This window comes from Dendrobium catenatum, unplaced genomic scaffold, assembly GCF_001605985.2.
Source record: "Dendrobium catenatum unplaced genomic scaffold, ASM160598v2 fragScaff_scaffold_304, whole genome shotgun sequence".
NCBI classification, from domain to species: domain Eukaryota; kingdom Viridiplantae; phylum Streptophyta; class Magnoliopsida; order Asparagales; family Orchidaceae; genus Dendrobium; species Dendrobium catenatum.
In genome coordinates, this window is record NW_021318766.1 from 946954 (window position 1) to 973918 (window position 26965).

At 35.5% G+C, this 26965-nt stretch overlaps 1 protein-coding gene across 1 annotated transcript in view; it reads right to left on the reverse strand.

Annotated features, from left to right (window-relative positions):
• Nucleotides 1–836: 836 nt before the first annotated feature.
• The window catches only part of LOC110109942 (GPALPP motifs-containing protein 1), a 40449-nt gene continuing 14320 nt past the window's right edge, over nucleotides 837–26965 (reverse strand). Inside the window, exons 2-3 of the mRNA XM_020841170.2 lie at nucleotides 1603–1864; nucleotides 837–1466 (exon numbers count right to left, since the gene is read on the reverse strand). Coding sequence (XP_020696829.1) covers nucleotides 1081–1466; nucleotides 1603–1864 — 648 coding nt within the window. The 3' untranslated portion in view covers nucleotides 837–1080. The remainder of the gene's footprint in view (nucleotides 1467–1602; nucleotides 1865–26965) is intronic.

The following is a 26965-nucleotide window of genomic DNA, read 5'->3' on the forward strand; positions in this document are numbered from 1 at the left end:
AAATAACTTTCAGTTAATTGGCGGGTTGGTAGAGGGTTTGCTAAGTCGATAGTTTAAAAGATGAAGAGAGACACAACTATCACGAGAAATGAGTTTCAAATCTTAATGGACTCTAAAAGCAATATTCTCCCCGAAGACAAAAACCGTAATCTCATCTCATCTGGCAGGAAGGACCTTTTGTACACTTGAACACATGCCTTGTAAAAAATTAGGTTAGTTTTCCCTCCTATTAACTGGTCAACAATAAGAGGACAACGGATAGCACTTATTATTTTTTGTATTCCTTCGAGGTTCCAACAAAGGGAGTGGCAAGCCATAGATCTTCACACAGCTCATCTTGGACTGTTGGTTGAGAGCTTAGACTTCCAACCAAGAGGTCTAGGATTCGAGTCTTTGTGTATGCGTTGTGTGTGTGAGTTTGCCTTAAATGACCTAAATGTCTCCAAAAAATAGCCATAGATCTTCATCCAGTTAAGAATAAAGGATAAATCATATTTAGGTCTGAGCACAGGAGATCACTTTTGAAGAATGAAATATATATATATACACGTTTCTACACAAGTACTCCATGAAGAGATTAAAAAATTTATTTTGTGCTTGGAACTTCGATTACTTGAATATCTAAATCAAGCTCAAATCACTACCATATCACGTCGTTTATCAGCCATGATTTTCGTGGATCCAACCTTTAATTGGATGGAGTCATTCGAAACTAGAGAGCAGCCCTAAGAACCAACTTCACAGTTCACAGCCTTCTTGCTTAGTACTGCAAGTACTTGTTAAGTTGCAAGAATGAGGTAGCAGAAATAAACATGCAAGTATTGAAAAGGCAAACGAATCTGAAAAACTAATTTCATTTCAACGGATTTGTAACCAAATAAATATCCACAAAGTGAGGAGACCCTAACTTCAAGAAACATCACTTAAAGACATTTAGGTTCTACTGATGACTGAAGAGCCTCAAGAACTATCCAAATTAAACCAAAGAAGTAGAACAAGGAACAATGCAGAATAACCTGGAGTTTATTTTGGTTCCAACAAAAAACTGACTGTTACAAGACTGTTGACCAAGGCTGCGGCTCATCGGACTGGCTGCTGGTTGTAATGGTTCTTCTCTTTCTTCTTTGCAGCAGCAAGTTTCGCACTCCTTGCAGCAGCCTCAGTTGAGGCAATTTTGGATGCAATATCCATTTCCTTGCCTGACTTTTTCCTCTTCATGGAAGCCACCTTCTTCAACCTCTCTTTCATATCTACTCCAGCAGCGGTCTCTTCAACGGCTTCAGCAATTATCACTCCATCAGAGCCATCAGCATCATCTGCTAATTCAGGTGTATCCTTAACTTCTCTAGAAGATTTTTCTTTCTTTCCCTTCTTCTTCTTTGAAGTCTTGCTTTCTTCTGTGGCTATAATATTTTCGTTATCACCGTCCTTTCTTTGCTCATCTGGATTTTTCTCTCGGGTGGCAACTGCAGAAGAACAAATATCAATAGGAAAAATGCAGGCAAATTAATGACTTCAGGATATTTATATTAAAACAAGATTTAGTAGAGCAGAAATATTACTAATAAACCTGAAGGCATCAAAATAAGAAAATGGACATACCATTACTTTCAGTTTGACAAGCACCTCTGTCATCCTTGCTGGAAACTGCAAATTCAGCTAAAAGAGCATCAAGTTCTTCGAGCTCTTTTTTCTTCTGTTCCTTTTTGGAAAGTTGCTTTTCAGAATCTTTAGGTGCAACTGGAGCAAGGGAATGTGTATTCACAATTAGCTCAGCTGAGGGAGGAGCCTCAGGCACCTGTTCACCTTCATCCTCAATGTCATCGTCACCATCATCAAGGCCATCATCCTCACTTTCACTTTCCTAAAACGCAGAGAATGGTTAACCAATTAATATTCATCGGAAGTTTTGGCCCATAAGAAGTTATATATTCTCATACAAGAACTAATGCATGTCAACAGTGATAATTTTAAAAAATTGGTTCATTCCATGCAATGAAAGGCGCAGGTTTAAAACCACGTTTCATTCTACAATGAAATGAGCTAGGAGCCAAGGAGAATAAATAACTCGCATGTATCCACACAGAATAGGCATGTAGATCTCCAGATGACTTATCTTTATTTTTTAGTAGTCGGAATGAAATTGCACAAATGTTAGGATCCATAAGGTTAAATGACAATAGATCAAATAAAGTTCCGTCTCAGACTTACATTTAAACCCCTTGTAAATTTACCAACAAAAAAGCAAATACGCAACAGTACCAACAGATAAAGTTTACAAAGCTAGCCATCCAAATTGTTGTACTGTTCTAAATGTTCCTGATGGCAATTTAACTGCATTAGCATAAGATTAGGCACTTTTAAAACCGAGGTCAAACTACTTCACCCAAATCTCAGTGTTATCCTCATCAAATGCAACCCGCCCAGCTCTGGTCAACCATATAAATACTTCTACCAAGAAATAATTACCCTTCAATGTATTTGATCCCCTAACATGATCATTACTCTCAAAATAATCCTCATTAGAAAGACTAAGCATCATCCCTCCCTTAATCTATCAAGTTTAACAAATTAAAATAGATGGGGTCAGCCTTTTTTACACTACTACACAATCATCTATATTCTGTTTATGTACGTACGTGAATGCAGAAGCACATGCAAACATAGGAGCACCTAGGCAGGAAAACAGTCCCAAGGAACCCGTAGAAATGTGTAGTGGCTTTCCAAACTGCTCAAGACTTATGAAGCAAGCTTGGTAATCACAACTTTTGAACAAGAAAAAAGTTGTTAAGGTCTGCTAATAACTAATCTAATGATAAAATAAACTCGATGGTTGTTTGGTACAAATATTAGGAGTGCAAAATAAAGGTAATCCAATAGCTGCGATTTTCTTCGGTGTGTGTATATATATATATATATAATTCATGGTCCAATGATTGGAAGAAAGGTCCTACGATTGGAAGAAAGTTAATGCAAAGCAAAATATCAAAGTATTTGGAATTCCTAATCCAATTCATGTTCAATGCATTTGAATCGACCGATTTGGGAGAATTCTACATACACCAATTTTATGAAGCTTTGTCGACCAACGCCCGATGCTCATCGCTGCAGCAGCCTTGCCCACTACCATCCCATCACAAGTTGCTCACCACCGCTAGCTGGATCACTATTGTTGTCAACCACAAGTGGCAACCAACCGCCACTGCTAATGACTGCCCATCGCCAGCGAACATCTGCCCCGCTACTTTTGCCTTAAGGTTTGATGCTAAATTAATTTTACCACAAATCAAACACCAAAAAAATCTCTTGCATTTGTAGTGTACTCACCCAAGCAATTTTAAAACAATTTCAATATACTACATTTACTTTATATTGTATTCCTTTTAATATGCATTCCTTTTAAACAAACCCCTTAAAATAAACCAAAAGCAAAGCATTTGAACAAGGGATTAAGAATACTTAATACCCATTTTTATGAATTTGGATTTTGCCCAACTTAGGTGATCTATTTGCAAGTAAAATTCGTAACCTACGATCTCATCCCCCGCCACTATTGTCGTCCCTCATTTATAACCCATCATCACCCTCATCCTTATCGCCCACCTTTATCACTTGAGTATGCCCTTGCTACATTTTAATATATTTAAAATGTATCATAACAAACAAAACAACTCAAAGCATTTGAGACGTCCAACCAAACAACTCAATGCATTTTAATTACTCTACATTTTTATAATATGTGTATTTAAAAATAATTTCAATATACTACATTTACTTTATATTGTATTTCTTTTAATATGCATTCCTTTTAAGCAAACCCCTTTAAAATAAACCAAATGCAAAGCATTTGAACAAGGGATTAAGAATACTTAAAGCCCATTTTTTATGAATTTGAATTTTGCCCAACTTAGGTGAAAAATGCCTCAAGGCTTAAGCCTTGTGATTTTTTTATAAGACGTGCACTTCAGTTTTGCTGGGGTGTGCCTTGCCTCATTATCGCGAAGAATATGCCTATATATATATATATATATATATTCTTAAAGCTTAACTAAATCCTAAACTAAAGGCCAGAACAAATCACGTCTTCATGCATCCTCGAGTCGTAGTAGCTTCCTTTCAACTACCTCAACCTACAACCCGCCGCCACCGTCGCAACCACCATAGTCGTAGATGTCGTCGGGCATCACTTAGAAGCCACACACCACCACCACCTCCTCTAAAAATTTAGACGTATTATTCTTATTTTTGTATTGATGACAAAAATTTATGAAAGAGGAAGATGATTGAAATAAAGAAAGAAGTAATTGTGAGGCATTTGACTCCACAAGATGAGGTAGAGACCAATTTTTTATGATGACTCAAATAAAGATCGCCCCTTCAATGATGACAGTGTAGATGATTTTTGAGTTATTGCTAACTATTTTTGCTTTCTTTACGAATTAAATGAGAATGAATAGGAAATTGAAAAAGAAGATATTTAGAGTTGAACATAACGTTACATGATATTTTTATATAATTCATATATTTTATATTATTTTGCATCATAATATTTAGATTTCAATTATATTTCAAACAATTTATCACTTGCCACTTTACATTTTATGTTATTTTTTGTTTCATATGTATATCAATTTGTTACTTCATAATTTAATAGAAAGTTAATGAGTTATTCTTTAACATATTATTTGGATAATATATATAAATCACTTTTAACCTTTACTTTCACTTTACATAATTTTTGGATTTAAAACACCTTAAGACGTACTTCTTGACTTACAAGCAAAAAGAATTCACCAATACCAATTGTGCATTTTGAAACCTTCATTAACATCAAAACAAATACAAAAAGAATTATCTACATGAAAATACTTAAGTTTGTATTACGTTTAAACTAACCAAATGGCTACTTAATTTTGAGATGTTAAAAATAGAGTATGTAGTGACCAAGGGAATATAAAGTACATAAGGCATAGCTTATTTAATCTATCTAGACCACCCCTGAGCCCACCCCCCTCCCTCCCTCTCACTTAAACCTTCCCTAACCTCCCTTTTGATATAATCCTGATAACCGAAGTCAATTTTATGATTGCTTTTTCACCCAAAAGTTACTCCATCATTAGAATTTAAAACCTCAAGAAAATTATTTTGAATTCATCTAGTTTAATAGATTTTGTATTAATTAAATCACTTTAATGCTTTGTTGATTAACCCATTTATTATATCCTACATTCAAATTTTATAATATTATAATGCAACCTTAAGCTCTAAAAATAAATTCGATCGAGGATACTTGGGTTTGAATTTTGTTAATGTAGATCTATAATGAGATGCACAAAATCATGAAAGTGTTATGTAGGGCTGCAAGCGAACCAAACGTTCGACGAGCTACTAGTTGTTCAGTTTGATTAAAGCTCGTTTGCGATCGTTTAATTAACTAAACAAAACAAACTTGAACAATATTTTAAATACTCGATTCTTAGATAAACAAACTTGAACACTAATGCGTTCGGCTCATTTATGTTCGCGAACAACATCATTTGAAGTTCATGAACAAGCTCGACATTAAGCTCGATAAGAAGCTCGATTCGTGTTCGATTTTGAACTCGTGAATAAGCTCGATAAAAATAATTAATATTTGACTATAGAATTAATAAATATAAATAATCATTACCTTTGTTACATAGACAATTGCTTTTATTATGAATGTGTTTGCTCATAGATATGTTCATGAACGTGTTTGTTTGATAGTTAAAAAAAAATTATTAAATATGTTCGCGAACAAGCTCGATAAACACTAAACGAACGAACATGCACTGAACATGAACCAAACATGAACACTCCTTAATTTAAATGAACCAAACATGAACACAAATGCTAAAGCTCGAACAAACATGAACCAAACATGAACAAGCTGATATTAAATGAACACAAACATGAACACTCACATACTCGGCTCGGCTCGGTTCGTTTGCAGCCCTAGTGTTATGTCATACCAAGAAGAAAGGTGAATTAGTTATTTTAAAATCAATATGCAGCGAAAAGAAACTTTGAATAACAGTTACAACTTAAGACAACAATAGAGCAAAAGGTACTAAGAGATTTTATTTTGTTTTATATTATAATTTTTTTTAGTAACAAAATTACTAAAGATTGATTGAAAGCAAATGTTCTTACTAATAGAAGAAAAACATTCAAAAGATTGCAATCACAATATGATCAAACCACAAATCTCAAAAGAAAGGATTGTAGGAAATAAAATGCAGAAAAGTAAAAGAAAGCAAACCACGATTTTATAGTAGTTTAGTCAAATTCAACCTACGTCCACTCCCCGAATGTCATGTTTAGGAATTCCACAAGGAAACTCTCCATCAGCACTCAGCAAGGCGAGAAGCCCTTCTCTTTTCCCAAGTAAACAATGACCTTCACAATATTCGTTCTCCTGAAAAGCCTAAACCCTCCTGATCCTCGCAGCGGCAGAGATGTCGCTACCCTTGCCCCTCGGCTAATCACAAGTCTTTCGCCCAAAAACTTCTTCCCTAGAGCTCCTCTCCAAGAGCTTTAAAATCACAAATGGGAAGACTCAAGGTGCAAAACGATGAGGACAACCGTATGACTCCCTCACACACCCCTTGTGATGCAACCAAAATTTTTAGGAAGCTAAGGTTAAAACAAAGATGACGTCTCCCTTTCGAAATGAAATAAACATACACAAATAGAATAAAATGATATTATTATATCCCACAATAGTTTAAACAAATACAAACATTCCTTACAACTTAAAATAAAAGGACATCACCATACGACTTTTCAATGCTTTGAGAAGAAAGATACAATTGGGTGTAAACTTGTGGAGAGAAGAATTAGATAAGAAGATTGAGATGAAGTTTTAGAGGAGAAGAGGAAGGAGACTAGCTCGCAAGCTAATAAAAAAACCCACAGGTTTTCTTTCCAAAAATCATCACCAAAACTCTTCTCCAATAGCCACCAAAACTTCTCTTTTATAGACACAAAAGAGAGACCAAAATACAGCCTCAACCGCCCCACACAACCGACCAGCAAAAGGAAAAAAAGGCATTTAAGGCTCCTAGAAACCGAACCACAGCAACCAGAAACCGGGACAGAAACAGGAACCGAGGGACCCAAGCAGAGGAAGCGAACAGCCCAGCAGGCAGGGAACCGAATAGCCCAACAGGCAGGGAACCGAACAACCCAGCAGGCAGGAACCGAACAGCCCAACAGGCAGGGAACCGAACAACCAACCTATGCAACCAAGAACCCGCCAGCTCCCAAATAGACCAAACCCAAATCAGCCCAAGTCCATCCACCACAGAGAAGCTAGCACACCAGACTTGCCATGTCCAAGAGCACAACCTAATCATGATCATTGATTGCCTTCCATCATATGGTAGAAAAAAATATAAAATTCAAATTACAATAAAGTTCAAATCAAAAATAAAATTAAAATAAAGTTTGCATGCATCAATTTCCCCTGGCGGGAGAATCTCATCTCCTGATGAGAATCCTTCAACAATTCTTTGATAGAGATCAGGATGTCAATTTTGTAGCTCCACTGCATCCATCGAAGAACAATCCGTCAACGAACGACTGCTCCATTTAACCAGGAATCGATTGTGCTCTCCAGCCCTAGTCTAATCCTAATTTGATGATATACACTTCACAAATCAATTTAAGAAAAAAATTTCGCACCACTAGGCATATCCATTATGTAATCTAGCCAAGGAATTGGAAACTTATATTTGATGGTTATCTTGTTTATGGCTCTGTCATTCACACATTCTCCAGGTTTTGTGCTTTTTGGGTGTAAGTAATGCTGGCACGGCACATGGACTCATGCTTCCTTGATTAGACCCTTATCTAAAAGTTAAATCACTTGCTTATATAATTACTCATATTCAGCAGGACTCATTCGATAATGAGGAAGATTGGGTAATGTGCTCCAGGGATCAAGTCAATGTGATGTTGGATATCTGTCATTGGGGGTAAAACTTTTGGCAGTCCATCAAGGGTTATGTCAGAATATTCGTCAATTAATGGTTGTATTGCTTTGGGAATTTCAGAAGATTGCTCAGACTCTTTCCTAACACCAGATAGGCTATCTCAGACTGTTTTAGTTCATTCGCGTTAAGGAGTAATTCAAGAGTGTTTGCTTTCGTTGTTCTCGGTTGTGTATTCTTGGTAGGTGGGTCAAAGATGTGTTTTGAGGGTACAAAGTGAATTTTTTATTGTTTTGAATGAGAGTGTAGGTGTTCTTTTCCCCATTGTGAATTATTTTATGATCAAATTGTGAGGGACGACCCAATAAAATATGACATACATCGAGAGACATGATGTCACAAACAACCTGATCTTTATAAGAACTTCCAATTGACAGGTTAACAGTGCATTATTTCGTGACAGGAACTTCACCTCCTTCCTTAAACCAAGAGATTTTGTATGATTTAGTAAGTGGTTTGATTTCAATTTAAGTTTGTCCACCATCAATTGTGAGATAAAATTTCCTGAACTTTCACTATCAATCATCAAAGTACAGAGTTTTCCTTCAACAGTGCAAGTGGTTCGGAAGATGTTTCTCCTAAGCCATTTATCTCTAGTATCTACTTTAGTAGTTAAAACTCTTCAACAACAACATCAAGCTTTTATCCCACTACGTAGGGTCGTCTACATGAATCCTTTTTCTCCATTATATCCCATTAAAAGTCAAATTCTCGTTTAAATCTAATAAAGAAAGGCCATTCCTAATATTTTCTAACCAAGTCTTTTTAGGTCTGCCTCTACCATTTTTAACATAAGTCAAATCTAATACCTCTACTCTCCTAACCGGGTCATTTATGTGACCAAACCATCTAAGGCGACTCTCTCTAATCGTATCTTCTACTGGAGCTACTATCTACTCAAACGAAAACCTTTAGTCTCTAATGTTGACCTCCATAATTCAAGTTTACTTTCAACTCCCTCTCTAGTCTTATCAACAAGAAGAATATCATCAGCAAAAAGCATACACCAAGGTACATCCTCTTGCAAATGTCTAGTGAGAACATTCATGACTAAAGAAAAAGATATGGGTTTAAGGCTAATCCTTGATGTAACACAACCATAATAGGAAAATACTTAGTTAAACCACCTTGTGTTTGAACACAAGTAATAGCTCCTGCATACATATCTTTAATGATTTGAATATAAGCATTATTAACTCTTTTCTTTTCAATAACTCTCTATAGCACTTCTCTTGGAACTTTATCATATGCTTTTTCTAAATCAATAAAAATCATATGTAGATCCTCCTTATTTTCTCTATATTTCTCCATCAAACCTCTTAATAAATGTATGGCTTCCATAGTCGACCTACCCGGTATGAATCCAAATTGATTTTGAGAAACATTAGTATCACGCCGCAACCTATGCTCCATAACTTGCTCCCATAGTTTTAAAGTATGACACATTAACTTAATTCCTCTATAATTCGCACAATCTTGTGCATCACCTTTATTCTTAAAAATAGGAATTAACGCACTCATTCTCCACTCATCTAGCATCTTTTTTGTCTTCAAAGTAGTTAAAATTCTTCGAATTACTAAAAATTGGTCGCCTTCTACATCAATTCTTTCCATCTCGCTCTCATTTTCTGGTTCACTTTCTATTTCCTCTTCCTCATCTTCTAATTCCTCATCCTTCTCAATGTAATTAGTCCTAGGAGGGTTGTTTTTTCTACAAGTAGCTGAAAGATGTCCATATAACCCATATTTGTAACATGGTCCAATAAGTTTGGGTGGTTCAATCAGTTTGAGTCCCATCAATCCCTTTCCTTTATCTAAGGTTTGAGTTTCATATATTTTTGTTCACACATTAGATGTTTTGTTCGCACATTAGATGTTCCAGTAGAGTTGTGAAGATTGGATTTTTATCCCACCGGTTTGTCGACACTTAAACAATTCAGGTGCCTTGTTATTACTTATTTGTTGTTACTTTTCAATTTTTAAGGTCATTTGATAAACTTCGTCGAGTTAGATTATATGATGTAAACTTAATTGATCTTGAATATCCCATTTCAACCCATTAATGTATATAGTGATCTTCAGATTCATCTATATCGTTTCGAGATTGAAGTTTATAAAAGATTTTAGTGTACTCATCAACTGATTGGTTTCCTTGACGAAAATTATTAAATTCTTCGAATAAAGTGCGTGAGTGATCAGAAGGCAAAATTTTCCCCGCATTTTTTCTTTCATCCTATCCCAAGTTTGAATTTTCTATTTCCCTCTTATTAACCTATTATTTTGAAGATTCTTCCACCAAGTTAAAGCGTGACCTGTGAGTTTTAAGCTAGCAAACTTAACTTTTTTATTATCAGAGAATTCTTTCCATTTGAAAAAGTGATCCATTTTTTCTATCCATTCAATGAATTGTTCAGGTTGTAGCTTACCTTCAAACTCAGGAACATCAATTTTTATCCCATGATCCCAATTCCTATGACGTTTATTTTAATTCCTAAGGATTTCATCTTCACTCTCAGAGTTTTGAGCATTAGCGTTGTTGACATATTGTTCAATTGTTGTTGTAGGTCAGCTAATTGCTGTAACATTTGTTATCAATCTCCTTGATTGTTTTGATTAGCTATTTTTATTTTAGAAAAAGAAGACTCACACACAAACCTAGGATTTATCAACATAGGCTCTGATACCAATTTGATGCAACCAAAATTTTGAGAAAGCTAAGGTTGTAACAAAAATGACATCTCCCTTTTGAAATGATATAAACATTCACAAATAGAACAAAATGATATTATTATATCCCACAATAATTTAAACAAACACAAGCATTCCTTACAACTTAAATAAAAGGATATCACCAAACGACTTTTCAATGCTTTGAGAAGAAAGATACAATGAGGTGTAAACTTGTGGAGAGAAGAATTATATAAGAAGACTGAGATGAAGTTTTAGAGGAGAAGAGGAAGGAGACTAACTCACAAAACCCTCATATTTTCTTTTAAAAAATCATCACCAAAACTATCTTCCCCAGCAACCACCAAAAATCATCTGCCTTTATAGCCACAAAAAGAAGAACCAAAAGACAGCCTCAACCCACCCCCCCCCCCCAAATAGCTACCAGCAAAAGGAAAAAAATGACATTTAAGGCTCCCCCCAAAAACTGAACCACCACAACCAAGAACCAAGACAAAAACAAGAACCGAGGGACCCAGGCAGAGGAACCGAATAGCTCAGTAGGCAGGGAACCGAACAGTCAAGCATGCAGGAACCGAACAGCCAAGCGGGCAGGAACCGAACAGCCCAGCGGGCAGGAACCGAACAGCCCAACAGGCAGGGAACTAAATAGCCTAGCAGGCAGGGAAACGAACAACCAACCCAAGCAACCAAGAACTCGCCAGCACCCAAATAGACCAAACCCAAATCAACCCAAGTCCAACCACCACAAAGAAGCTAGCACACCAAAGACTTGCCATGTCCAAGAGCACAACCTACTTATGATCATCGATTGCCTTCCATTATAAGTAGAAAGAAACATAAGAAAAAAAATAAATTTCAAATTACAATAAAGTCCAAATTAAAAATAAAATTGAAATGAAGTTTGCATGCATCACCTTGACTCCATCAAGGACCTCTCAACCTCACATTCTCTCACTCCTAAGTGGATTGAACACTCACAAGCAAGGAGATAGCTCTCTCTCCAAAGTTCTCCCTCACAGAAAGAAACATCTCTTGCCACTCACTTGCATCCCCTCCATTCTAGGAAAAGACTTAAGTTAGTCTATTTAAATTAAATCCTAATTTACAAATCTATTTTTTTTTATCATTCAGAACGAAGTGTCTAATATTGTCTGATTAGTTAAAATAAAGACTCTTGTTACAAGTTTAGCTAAACTTAATGCTGCAATTTCTAAAGTTTGCTTCTTTGATTCAGCATTGTATATGTTGTACTTGAAATATTAATAACACATAAAAGAAACAAGTAATATATATAAATTAGAGAGCAAAAAACAATCTAACCAATAATATTTGAAATCATCAAAATATAGGGTCAAACTTATGGATTTCAACAATCTCCACATTTTTATATGATGGCAAATATTATTGTTTGAATTTTGATTTTCAAAATAGTGTTCAATTCCAAACTAAGTTGCCCCCCCCCCGCCGCTATATGCTCTTCTTAAATCTATATCAGAAAATAGGAATTTTATATATATATATATATATATATATATTGCTTTTTTTTGTAAACAACAACAAACAAATAAACATGACAACATATAAAACCATACCAGGGATGCTGATTTTAAATAAGAACCACAAAAATAAATGTCTATAACAACCAACACTATAATGACTCTCCCTTTTGATATCACGAAAAGGGAAGAACAACTATAAAGGAAGTAAAAAATGAATGCAATATTGTAGAAAATACAAACTTTAAAAAAAAAAATACAAGATACAAAAAAAACTAGTCAATACTCTGACAGTCCCTGATCAGGTAGCAGTGGTTACTAAAAGAAGTGATGAAAGGCTAAAAATTGCTCATGAAACAAAACCCTATCCTCCTGGTGTTCATGTCTCATCTTTGCAACTACACCAAGCATGTCGTAGACTCTTGAATGTGTATCCAATCTTTAGCTCAAATTGAGGAAACTGCTTAGTCCATGAGTTCGAAAGAGGTGGCTGGACGACAGGGGCTAGTCCTCCCCCCTTTTCCTCAAAATCATGCTCCCTCTCATCCTGTGGTCCTCGGCATGAGTCATTATAGAGAAGATAGAATGAACTATTGGTGAAGTTGGGAAGTGATGGGCCAATGTAGAAAAAAGAAGGCCATACTTGGCATCTAGTAGAAAGGCCATGATGTGTCCTAATGCCAAGTTCTACGTACGGTGGGCCCTAGGATTTCTAATGGATGTTAGATTTTTTATGTATCGGATTAGCACATCAATAATATTAAACTTGGCGCCAATCATATCAAAATAGGTCACAATTGAGGGAAGTGGGGTGATGTTTATCCGATCAACAGTTTTGGGGATAATTGAGTGTCAAAGGACGTAATGGATAACACGTGCATTCAACACTAATGTGCTAATAAGTGGACGGTGATGGGTTCATAAAGTTGTTCCTAATTGTGCGATTGACCTATGTCCAGTTGTAGGCAGTTGAGATATCATGGGGTTTAGTATCAGTGTGGAAAATATGAAGGTGATCGTGAAAATCTTGAGGTGTGAATTCTAAGGTAGTCTAAGAAGAAGACAAGGGGCAACAATCGATCTACTAAGTCAATCTGATTGCATATTCATGCCTATTTGATTAAGGTTTTAAAAAAAATTTAAAAAAAGCCTATTTAATGAAGGTCATACTTAATGACTATAACAATGAGCCATTGTCTTGCATCGCAATTAAGGCCAAAGTGCTGGTAGATTTTGTTGCTAAATTCGCCTCATCTAATATACCTACGTAATCCAACTCAGGGCGCCGAACAAATCAACTTGGTGGTTGCATGCTGATGATGCTTCAAAGGAGTATATCAATGACATCATCCTCGCTAGTCCACAAGTTATTGTCCAAAGTTACAACTTCCACCTACATTTTGATGACACCAAAAATTAAGGAGAGCATGAACTCATTTTTTTCGATTTATGGTGTAAATTGAATGTGGAGTACTAATGAATTCTCTTCATCAATAACTTCATAATGTTTTCAATATACCGGGTCTTCATTTAATACACATAGTGGTCATAGATATAGTTAATATTGGGTGTAATGTGAAGCCTAGGAATAGGAAAGCAAGCACAACCAGGTATGTTGGACTGGTATGCTGCAAACATAAGCATAATGCTTGTAATGTATAAAATTTATAGAGATAAATTGTCATAAGGGATTTTTAATAGTATATGTTTTACTTACTCTTCTAAGATTCTCATAGGGTGACAGACTATAGAACTTTAGAATGATATTAAGGTCGAAAGGTTTAATATGTTCTTTGTCACTTCACTTAACTGATCGGTTGGTAATATATATGCTTTGAATAACATCAATATAAAAGAGAATCATTAAAAATATATTGTATTTGCATTCCATCAATTCAAAATAATATATCCAAATAATGTATCATTTAATTATTTTTTTATTTTAAATTAAGTGAATTAATCTCCTAAAAAAAATACTTTTATTGAGTAGGATAATTATTGTAGTTGAAGTAGACAGAGCTAGAATTTGCAAGTAAACATTCATCCTCATGGGATCGATATTATATTCTACCATTATATTACTTGATTAAGCACGTATACTTATGTACATTAAGTGGGTTTTTTTTATAATTTGTATATCAAAGAAAATCTAAGCATTGTTTAGAGATTAATAAATCCCTAAATCATTTTTATAATTATTTAAGTTACTACACCGCCCCAATCAGTAATCCAAATGCAAAACACTTTAATGCCTCACATAACAATCAGGAATGCTTGCAAATTCATAGTGGACCCCATCTCTAGTATGTCCATCGACCCATAGTGGTTGGCCCACCATAGAGGCAATTTGGCAAACACATCCTAGTAGATGAACGGCATCTACGCGAGGCCAATACACACCTATGATGTGAGGCCATGCATTATGCTTGGGGAGAAGTTTGGGGACCATTTATCCATCCCCCCTACAAACCCACCAAATGCAACCCCTAAATCGAGAACATTGGATGAGATAAACTAATAAGCTATTGTTGTTCTCCAACTAACTCCCTACATTGCTAAATTTATAGAGTAGCAACCCCATCATCAAGATGATTCGATTAAAGAACTGCAGCTCAATTTTGTTGTAGGCCCCTCACCTCTCATTGATCGCCCTCCCAAGAGGAAAATTAAACCGTTAAGGGTCGTGTTGGAATTGTGTAAGTCTCTAAAGAACACTATGACAATGAGCTACTATAGGGGGGTCTTGCAAGCAGCCCATGGGCCATCTCTTGAAGAAAATTATCCTTGATAAGGAGGCTTGCTTTGTTGAACTCCTCGAAACATTGATTGTCTAACAGGACACCAATGGGACTTTATCCATAAGAAAAAAGTTGGAAAATCAATAGGCATTTTGTTATGGAGGTTGGATATTACTTCATGCCAACTCATTGCTTCCACTGAACCTTATCCACCTCACCTTGCCCAATACACCTGTTAGCAAATTGCTAAAATTTATGCTAGCAAAGACTATCTTACCCACAAATCCCTTTTGAGGGGTCTTGCAATCCCGTCTGATGCCCTCTATATCGATAATTATTAGCGGGGATTTCAAATGTATTTTGGCCAAAATGGATAAGAATGGTGGTTGACTGCTCTGTTACTCTATTGGAGTCTAAGAGTTCGAAGAGTTCATGGCGACATGTGATCAACATGACATTGGCTTCGTTGAATAGAGCTTCACTTGGACAAGCCACAAAGCCATCAATAGAAAATTTTGGGTTCTCCATGACTGCTTCCACGGGTCTCCATCTCCTTCCCTTCACAATTGTACAACACCTCGTCCGAATTACATCAAATCATAGCCCCATCATGCTCCACCTGACCAATGATTACTCCATTACCTGTCATCAGCTACTGCATTTTCAAAAAACATGGATCTCCTATCCAGCTACAACTCGCAATGTCTATGCCAATTGGAGCAAGGAAAACTTCATATCCAATTCAAACATCCCCTGGTGTAAATGCAACCGCACCCTCAAGGCACTTTTTCCATTGGAGCAAAAATAAAATGAGGGCTCTAGCTGACCTCAAGACCTCTCTCAAAATTGATATGGAGCAAGCCTATGATAACATCTCCTAGGATATTCTCCACTATGTCAGGACCTCTATGGCCTTCCCTCGGACATTCATTGAGTAGATTTTGTCTTGCATGTCACAACCTAGATTGCAATTCTGGTAAATGACTGTATAACCGATTGGATCGAGTGAGGCTTCAGGCAGGGATGGCCCCTCTGGTCATATCTCTTTATTATTTACTCTGAGCTTCTCTCACTTGCCTTATAGTAGAGAGCCTATCAAATTGGCGACAAAATTTCTCTAGCTGGTACCCCATCTAACATCTTCTCTAAGTCCATGACAGTATATTAACCTCAGTTACATTATTATATACAACACCCTTAGCAGAACAGTCAACACTACTGCATTCGCCTTCCAATTTTCACAAGGTTCTAATTGACTTAGGTGGCCTTTGCCAACTGCAACTCACTACAAGAGACAGAATCTTCTGGTAACGTAGATACCGAGTTGCTCTCCCAACTCACTTGGCTACACTATCGTGGCTTGTCCAATTCAACTAAATGCCCATAAGGCAACTATGATGAATACGTCTAGCATGTCGCCATCCACTATAGCATTTTGTCAATCACCCACGCAATCCTTGCAAATTGGTGCTTTTGCCTCCCCCTCCTTGCAAACCTTCAGCACCTTACCCAGGCTTTGAGCATACCTAACCTCCTAAATGGACCACTGCACGTCTCTACTATGCGGTTATCTACCAAATTTGGCGAGCACACAATTTTAAGACCCATGGCCGCATATACACCCCTTCATTTGCCCTAGGTGCACTCCAGAAACCTCAATTCACCCTTTTTTGGTGTCCTCCGCCTCCTAGATGGCTCAAAATCAACATCAATGGTGCCCTCCTCCCCACTCGAAATGCCAATCTTATTGTTGTTATAAGGAGTAAGAATGGTGATCTCCTTCTTGCCATAAGTAAACAACTTCTGCACTGGGACAACATGACAGTTGAGCTTGAGGCCGCTCGTGCCCTCCTAAAAGAAGATAGGGATACATTCATACACACTTAGTTGTACTTTTTGAATATTTTGCTTTCAATTAATGCAATCTACAAGTTTCAAAAAAAAAATGCAGAACATATTCATAAATTACATGTACCTTCCCCTGTTAAGGCAAACGTCATGCCAGTTGATGGCACACTCTATTTATTCTATCTATTAAAAGAAAATCGAGGAATCCTAAATCCAATACTAAAAACTAAGGATAAGACTGATAATAATAATGATTTAAGCATAAAACCTATTGCCATCACACTCATTTTACCTATTTGGAAGCAACAAAGACAGATGGACACAATTCAAAATATAACATAGTAGTTCCCTAGTTGAATTCTAATTATGATTTGACTATTAACTTGTCTTAAAAACTCAAATTTATGTCAATTTACTATTTCTGCAGTAGGGTGTCACCTATGATGCACCGACACTTCTCCTCAAAGAGGCATGCAGTGTTCGACACGACACTCATCCGACACTCCTCCGACACGTGTCTGACACGCCGAAAATGTGTCTGATTAAAAAAAAATTAACTACAAATTGGACAGACGTATTTTAAATACTTTATGATTTTTTTTTTAAATATTATTGTATTTGGCGGGATTTAAACTAAATTTCTTATTTCCTATCCACAACACCATATCAACGTCCGCACTTAATACCCATTCATCGAATATTTTTATTTTTATTTCTTTTTGGCAGTGAAGGTATTTTCATCTCCTCTCTCGGTGACTGATAATTGGCATCGACGTCTAACTCTCAATATCCTAATACTAATCATTTTAAGCACAAATTCTAGTTAAATGACTTATTATTTCTAAATTATTTTTAAAATTATACTTATTTAATTTTTATATACTATTTTTAAAATATAAAAATTATAATACCGTGTCCAACCCGTGTTCGTGTCCTATATTTTCAATAATTGACGTGTCTTGTGTCCATGTCGTGTTGTATCCGTGTCGTCGTGTCTGTGTATGTCATAGGGTGTCACTCTAATAATCAACCAAATACAATCCACAAGTCAAAAGAATGTATGCATTAAAGTTTAGCCTTTAGGGTTTTGACACATCAAGTCCATGGCATCTAAGACATTGTAAGGTTTGGCAAGTTAAAATTCCTATGTAATTCTTAAGACCAGAAATAAAATAGCTAATTAGGTTAGATTCTGATAAATTAGGAATTTTAAAAGCAAGATTTTCAAAAGAACTTTGATATTAAAGAAATGAAGAAATTTATGTTAATTTTGATAAATTGCAATGCAAAACTTCGTAAGAAGAAGTACCAAACGTTGTTGTAAAGACATCATGGATTCGTGACAAGAAGGATTTTGGCCTTTCATACAAATCCATTGATACCATGTAATTGTAGGGCCTTCAAGATAAAACGAAGCAATGAGAACATGATGGAAATCTAGATGAAAATCAAAATACTCATGAGCATTAAAGATCCATATTTCCACATCAAAGCCATTAAAGCGATTAAGTTCGGTTTTCATGTTTTTAAGGAGCGAAAAACATGATAAAACCAGATGTTGATGTTGGAAGGAGAACGGGCGGTTGAACCCAAGATTTTGGCAAACAACAGTGGTTCTTATGGAGGGATTGTATGGTGGTCCATGCAGAGGCTGTCAAGGCGCTTGTCCACAAAGTCCATAAAGACTTGAAATTGTTGTAGATTGGTTCCAATGGATGCGAATTGTAGGTCAGCCTGCTGAAATAATTTCTGGATTTCTGAAATTAGGATTCTTGATGCATTTGCATGGAACGTATTGCATCGACAAGATCGAAATTCTTCATGATGAGTGCATATTTGAAATCGGAGAGCCAAGGGAACGAGAAATGGTACCAAGATGAGATGAAGTGGCAGGGAGTCCAGAAATTGGTAAACTATGAGCTGTAAGAAGTTTGGTGACTGCAGAAGTTGGGAAAAACGGGGAAGCAGATTAGACGGCAGGAGGACAACATTTGTCCGATAAAAGGTGCTTGCAGACAGGGAGGTGAGCTGACTGGGGCAACGGTTGACTAGAAGAAGGGGTTGTTCTGCTAGGCTGGAAGAATGCGAACAGAGGACTAAAAGACTGACAATTTTGGACTGCAGCTGATTGGAAGAAGGGGAGGCGGATGGACTGAAAGATTCTTGCAGCAAGCGGGACTGCTTCTTATGGAAGAGATGCGTTGTATGGACGATGGCTGAACAGGGAGGTCGGTATGAGGAAAAAACAGAAATCTGAGAAGTAAGAAAAAAAACAAGAGGGCTGGCTAGACTGTGGAAAGAAGAAGAGATGCTTGAAGAAGAAAGCTCTAGCTATGTCAAAAGGTTAAATCAACAAGAGCACCAAGTTTATATGCTTCTTGATGGAGCAAGAAGTGAGGACACCTTTCGAGTAGGTGCAAATTCCAAGACACAAGAGGTAAAGAAGAGAAAAGCAGAAATTATTATTCCATAGAAATGTTTATGGCCCTTTGAGTAATATTTATAGACAATTCAGTGAACCAAACCCATTGGATCATTTATTGGACCGGCTGGGCTAAACTGTAAATAATAAAAAAAAAGAATTAAAACTTTATTTAAGAATACATATATTGCTTGGCAGCTTGCTGTCTATCTTTGCGGGAATATGTTTGTGTCCTTCTGTTTTCTTTCTCTTCATTGATAAACCTTTAAAATCTTTTTGTTATCTTTTGATTGTTCTTCCAAGTATTTAACCAAATTGTTGCAATGTTCTTGTACTGCCTTTGTGTCCAATTGAACATGTTGTTGAGTAACACCCTCCCTCACTTACCATCCATTAAAATTGTAATTTTTATATTTTTCCATCATCTTCTTCTAAATCCTCTGCTTCATATAAATCTTTTAGTCCTTCCCTCCATTTTCAAAAGAAATTGACTGGTTGTTGAACTTCTATGACCAGCATGGTTTTGTCAGAAAAAGCTCTCGCATTTGAAGGAATGAATGACGACCACCTTTTCTTTTGATGGGTTAGAATAATGCCGACCTCCAGTCTCTTTAAGTTGTAGGGTTTAATTCCAACATAAACCAAACTAGTGAAATTATGAATCAATTTGATTAAAACTTGGCATTGATATGATTGGAAAAGTTTAGTGCTGTTATCTTAACTGAGGAAAGAATTAGTTAAAAATCAAAGTATTTCAAACAAATTGAGGCCTTACTTCAAGGCAATCATTAAAGAAACAAAGAGGATTAAAGGCTATAAATTTTAAAGACTAGAGACTTAAGCAGGGGTCCTTCCAAAAATCTACTAAAGATGTCACGCAAACTTTGTGGTCATTTACTATATCTAAATGAATTATCCACAAATGAGACACTTGAATCTGGTAGATCACATACCTTGGTAGTCCTTGAAATCAACTTCTCTTGTTTTCACTTCCATGATTGTATCCTTAAGGTTTTGTAAGTAATTGCCACCATTTCAACTTTTAACCATGAAAATATTAAATATTTCATAACATTAATCTCATCTCACAATACTATAGCGGTGACATGACAATCAATTGCAGACAATCACATTGAACATGATAGAGATTCGTAATAGGGAGCAAAAGATAAAAGATTCAACATAAGGGAGCAATAGTGTGCGACCCCAAAAAACCATTGCTTTAATGACCTCACCATCACTCACTTCAATAATGTTTTTCCATAATTTTTTTCTTCCTAAAGTCCAAGTAATATTTTCTATCTGATGCAATCATAGACCAAGAATTTTCAAAAAACAGTAAACTTTTTTTTTTTGCTGGTTTTCTAAATGAAAACAAGAACTCCTTTGATGTTTAATTCAAGCGTCTATTTCCAAAGAGATGTTGATCCAAATCAACAGAGTTCCTAACATAAGTAGGTAAAAAACATGATCAATATCAATTTAAATGCAGCATTCAAGAATATTAAAAATTTGCGCAAATGCAACATTGCATTAACCACATGTTCACTAACCCCATAGCAAACAACGAAGTCATGTTTTAGTAAATAAGGAAAACATCATTAATCTATGTCTGAATAAATTAATTTAAAGTATTCAGTATTTCAAGTTCATGAAAGTGGCAACTTTAACATACACTAAGCTAAATGCAAAACACTGGCATAACCCTGCCATTACATCACAATGAGAGACAGACTCATTGGTATGGTCCTGATTTCCAGACCAAGGCCATCATTAGCACTGTTAAAATAACTTATTTCTCAATTCTGAAGTTCGTATAGCCCCATCATCCTATATGACTCGCCTGATATAAAAACAAAATTCAAAGGAACTCTGGTATCATCACAAAAATAAGAATTATGCTTCTACGAATTTTCAAGAAACCAATAAAATTAAAAATGCAATTTTTTTGTGGTGCGCATGCTCGTTGGGGAGCGTGAGAATTCAACACCAAACCTCCCCATTGGAAACAAGGGCAAAACAACAATACCATACACCCAATGGTTAAGAAATTACCTTAAATAAACACATATTGCCAACTCTGGGTCTAGCACTAATCATAAATAAGGATATCATCAGTCTCCTAATCTTAACCATCCTCCACTTCTACATCCATCATCAGAAAAGGACCCATTCTTCCAATACAAGCTTATTTTAAAAGAGCATGAAAGCATGAGCATTAAAAGCAACCTGAAGTGAATCAAATCCTGAAGTCCACGATTTACTTGCCCAAAACAGTTGTTAAAATAAAAGCAAGCGCCCAACTCCTATCAAATTGATACGAGCACATACTTCAAGTATGCAATCTAATCCTTCAAAATAGTTCAGATGGGCACTTGTGGAGGCACTCTTCCCAAATAAGAAAGTAATATAAATTGCCCTCCGTAATGTTTTTTTTCTTTTTAATTTTGTAAGTAATTCCTAAACCTTCTCTCTCTCTCACATGCAAATCTCCTAGAAAATCTCCTACAATCAATTCTTATTTAACTAGTTTCCCCTTATTTTCCCCTAGCTGCATGCCTCTACCCAAATCATCATCACCTTTATTCTCTCTCCATTTTCCTAGAATCTCTCCTCTAATTATTCTTTGACCATCCTCTTTTATTAACACACCCAGTAGCACCTATAACACAATCTCCATTGTTTCATGCCTCGAACTAAGAATAAACCTCACATTCTCTCCTCAAACTAATGTTTCTTATATTCTTTTGACATCCCTCACCTGTCAACTCCTATTCCTTCCCTATCATCTATCATCTATCTTTCTCTCTCTTCCCATAACATTTAAAATTTCTCCCCTCTTCTCTCTCTCTCTATCCCCTCAATTAACATTTTCAATTGATTTTATGATTTACAAGTAGTTTTTAAAATAATTGAATAGATATTATCGTTCTCATTAAGACAGGCTTTATAATGTGCTCATAATAATCAATTGCATGTTTATAAAATGTTAAATTAATTTATTGTTCTCTCTCATCATATTTCTATATTTATTGATTTATTTATGTTATTATAGATACTACATGCAATATATTTTAAGGAGCCAATTATTTGAATTAAATAAATTTAAGTTCTAAGATTTTTACAATTTAAATAACTAATTGACTAAATTTTAGTTTTATTAAATTTTATTATAGAACTAATAAAAGAAATACTTTGTGACCACACCAAAAATATATTCTGGCTTTGCCGCTGATCTAAACCTAAACTATTACAGAAAAAGAGCTTGGATAAGGCCCTAGTTATTTAAAAACTTTTTGCATCCATCTATCCTTCCATCGTCAAGCCTCATTCCCTTTGAAATGGCCACTACATACAACATAACATACAAGTGCCTTAATAGAAAGTAGATGCAATTTCAGCAAAACTAGAGAACACAAGAAATTTAGGAAGAACACACAAGAATTCTTTTTTATTGAAATAACTAAGAAGAAAAAAAAAACAAGATAAAATTGGATCTTCAATTGGAGAGGAAGATCCGGCTAATCCCTAGCCGTCGGCTAGAGCCCACTCAACCTAAGCAAAACTACAACAACAACAAACCTAAGCAAAACTAATTCCAGCAAAATCAAGTATAATCTGAATTCACCCCATAATTAGCCTTAAATAGGCTCCCCTAATTCTCTCCCAAATAAGTCCCTTTTCCTTAAATAATTCCCTTTCAAATTTAAATTCAAGTCATATCTATTTTCTATCAATACTCCCCTTCCAAAGAGTCACCTTGTCCTCTAGGTGGAACAAAGGAAACTACTGTTGAAGCACTAGACTAATAGCAATGGACTAGAAAATGGATTAACACTAGGTCGAACTATCTCTGCCTCGAGCATCTTACTGATCAATCTCTCAATCTTTTCTATTTGGAATGGGGGATGACTGTATATATGAACACTAATAGGTGAGCCTCCTTTCTTTAAGATGATAGCATGCTCACATTCCCACAGAGGAGGCAAACACTGAACTAGCTGGAACACCCTTTGATTCTGCTGTAGCGGTAGCTAAACCATGTCTAGTGCTTTTATCATCTCCCCATCTTTTTTCCATCCAAACTTTATAGCTCCATCAAAAATCCAATCCTTCACCCTTTCCCCTCTTTAGAAGTGGCTCAAAAGCTGGCATATCCTCTTCTTCCCCCAACATTTCCACCTCATGATCTTCTCCTCTCCTTATTAGAGTAGGGTCTCCTCTACTCCCTTAGCGTCAGGCAACTCCCCTTGCCACCGGCAACGCCATTTTGGTTTGGAACTCGAGCATCTTCCTAATCATCTCCTCCATGATCACAAACTTCCCATCGATCTTCTCATGGACAGCTGAAATTTGAATTTGGAAATCTGAAATTTTAGATTTCAATTGTCTAATCTCCTCTTCCAACAATTATACATTTCTTTATGCCATAGGTAGCCGGATCTATGCTCTGATACCAATTTGATAGAAGATAGATACAATTTCAGCAAAAAATAGAGAATGACACAAGAAATTTAGGAAGAAAAACACACAAGAACTCTTTTCTATTGAAAAAACTAAGAAGAAAAACACAAGATACAGTTGGATCTTCAATTGGAGAGTAAGATCTGGCTCTCCCAAATCCCTAACCGTCGACTAAAGCCTCAACTCAACCTAAGCAAAGCTAATTCCAGCAAACTAAACCTAATATGAGATCACCTCATAATTAACCATAAATAAGCTCCCCTAATTCCCTCCCAAATCAGCCCATTTTTTCTAAATAATTTCATCTCATATTTGAATCCAAATTAAATTTATTTCCCTAATTATTTCCCTTCAAATTGTAATTTAAACTTTTCTAAATAATTCAATAAGTTACTTCAAGTGCTTTGATTGAATATTGTGAAATCATAGTTTTTTCTGTGATGAATATTGCTCATTTTTTTTATTTTCTTCTAGGGAATCACAGTATTATCAACAAGATTTGTTGATATTTCTTCAAAAAAATTGTCAGCTCCATTTAGCTAGTTAATATTTTCATGACATCTAGTTGATGAGTTCAAATAAATTGGTAAATCACATTGGTAATTGTGATTGTACATACAAAAGATGTTTTGCATAATTAATGGTTGTTTGGATTAATCCAACAACAAGATTGCTTTTGATTGTTTATTAAACTCTAAGGAATTCTTCTCAACGAAACTACACTAAAAAAAATCGTAGCCTTTCATTAGTACAATGATAAGCTCTATTGGATTTTTTTTGGTATCATTCTAGTGAATATGAATGTATCTGATGATTTGAATCGTCAGTTGACTTTTGGAAAGAAAAAACAAATGGGACCAGTTCCAATCCTCCGAGTTGTTTAGGTTGAATAAAAAATGAAAAAATATATATATTGAACATCTTTAAATCCACTAATGAAGAAGAGATGGCCATCTATTTCCATGTTATAATAGTGTGAGACTTCAAAACTCAAAATTTATATTTTATCGCTTAGGCACAGTCTTGTCCTCTTTATTTTTTACTATTTTTAGTGACGCAAAAATAAAATTGATTGGTGATTCAACGTATTGTGATTCATAAATATTTAATCGTAAATTTTATTTGTACAATTATGTTGATTTTGGATAATCTAAATTATATTCAATTATTCATTCATATTTTTTAATAAGTTAGATTAAGTTGGAATTAAAACTTGAGCAAGTATAAATGGTAGTTCTAAAAGAGTGGCTTCTAGAACTCCTAAATGACAAGAAACAATGTATTTGAAGGCCGATCCAACAAGATGTTAGGTCGGTTCAAGAACCGACCAAGTCGGCCCCATAGGGGCCGACCCTTGTTTACAGGAGGCGGTTCAAACCGCCTCCCAATAGCTTTGCCGCAGAGGCAAGGGGGGCCCACGGCCCTATTTTGGGTCTGCCGCCCAAGGTGGGGCCACTAGGGGATTTAAAAATTAAATTAAAGGTATTTTTGGCAAGGAGAGAGGGGCGGCTAAGGCTAGGAAGGCTTATAAATAGGAAAGAGAGGGGAAGGCGGAGGCATGCTTGAATATTGTTTTCTATTGGAGTCTCTTGGGCTCTAGACTTGGTGTCTAGAGATTGGGAGAGAACGATCATTCTCTCGAATAGAGGATCAATTATATATTTTCTTATGTTTTCTTTGCTTTGAGTATTTAATAAAATCTACTGTTATTTTGGGTTGTTTCAATGTCGTTCTTGTGTCTTCTTGCTGTTTTTACCAATTTATTGTTAGGGTTGATTGCGAACTCAAGTACATCCGATAGGATTACTTGCGAACTCAAGTATTTCCTATCACAAGATTATATAATTGTTTTCATCTACCATTCACAACTGTTATTCAACTTGGAGAAATCATTGTACACTGGGCTTTCTATGAGGCACAAGAAATATGTCAATTGTTTAACTATTGGCAATTTTCTTGAAGGTGGTAACCCCTAAATTTGTGATTTTTTAGCATTCTTTGAAAATTATCAGCCATCAGCCTATCACTTTAAGCGTGTTAACAAAGGTGTTGTTTCAATAGTTGATTAGCACATGTAAATGCCCCAAGCAAATATTCCATGTCATCATCCAAAGAAATAAAAGTTTCTACAAAAACATCAAGGATGTTGCTGGAGCTATTGATGATAACCATGTCCTTGTTGTTCCTCCACGGGAACATCAAAATTGTTACCATAATAAAAAAGGGGGTATGTCTCAAAATGCCATAACTGCAATCATATTTGATAAGCTATTTTTAAGTGCACTAAAAAATAATTCAGAAGTAAAAAAAATGTGGCATCATTGTTCAAAGGCACAACTTCAAATATGGGTGTAATGAAATGGACCTTAGAATAGGGAGGTTTTTATGTTCAACCCAGCCGATACTATTCAATAAACTTGGGATATGGAAACAGGCACAAATCTTCAGCCCTTAGATGCTACCATTATCAACTTAGTAACTATTGTAGGGGGGTTAGATACAATAATGTACAATGGAAGTATAATCGTCATATACAATTTTTTTTTTTCAAGAAAATATTTGAAATCCGCAAGATCTTAGGTCTTAACACTGTTGCAACAATTCCAATTGCAAGTGCAGGGGCACATTTTAATTACTTATGTGACCTTACATTACTTCATAGCAAAATATCATGGCGATGATATATATTCCAATATGCATGATCAAAGATGAGGCACGACCAAAACATGGAAGTAGAGTAGATAATGACGACCTTGACTCAAAAGAAACATATAGCGTCATAGAAATGCAACAATTATTTGGACAACATTTGTAAGAAAATTATTTACATATTTAGTTAAAACTAATAGCATATTTGTCACCTTCTTTAAAATAATTATTAAAACCAATTTAAGGGACAATAAATCCCTCATTGTTCAAGGTGATTAGTGCATAGTACAAGCTGATCTCATATAATGGGTATTAATTTGGCATATAGCTTTAACATTGCTGATGTTACATGATTATTGTTTGTTGGAGTGTTCTAGTGTTAATTTATTAATTAGTGTTATTCCACCATTACATAACATTTTCTACCTGATGCATATCTATCTATCCAACTATAAAAGGCACTTGAGTTTCTTCCCAAAAACAATCTTAGCCTTCCAATTAATTTATCAAAGATGAATCTCAACCTTTCATTTTATTTATACATTTAATTTATTATTTATTTAATTTATTTATAAATTTAAATGCATGGTGTTTTTTCATTTTATTTCCATTAATTGCATTTAAGGGCCAAAATTTTATATT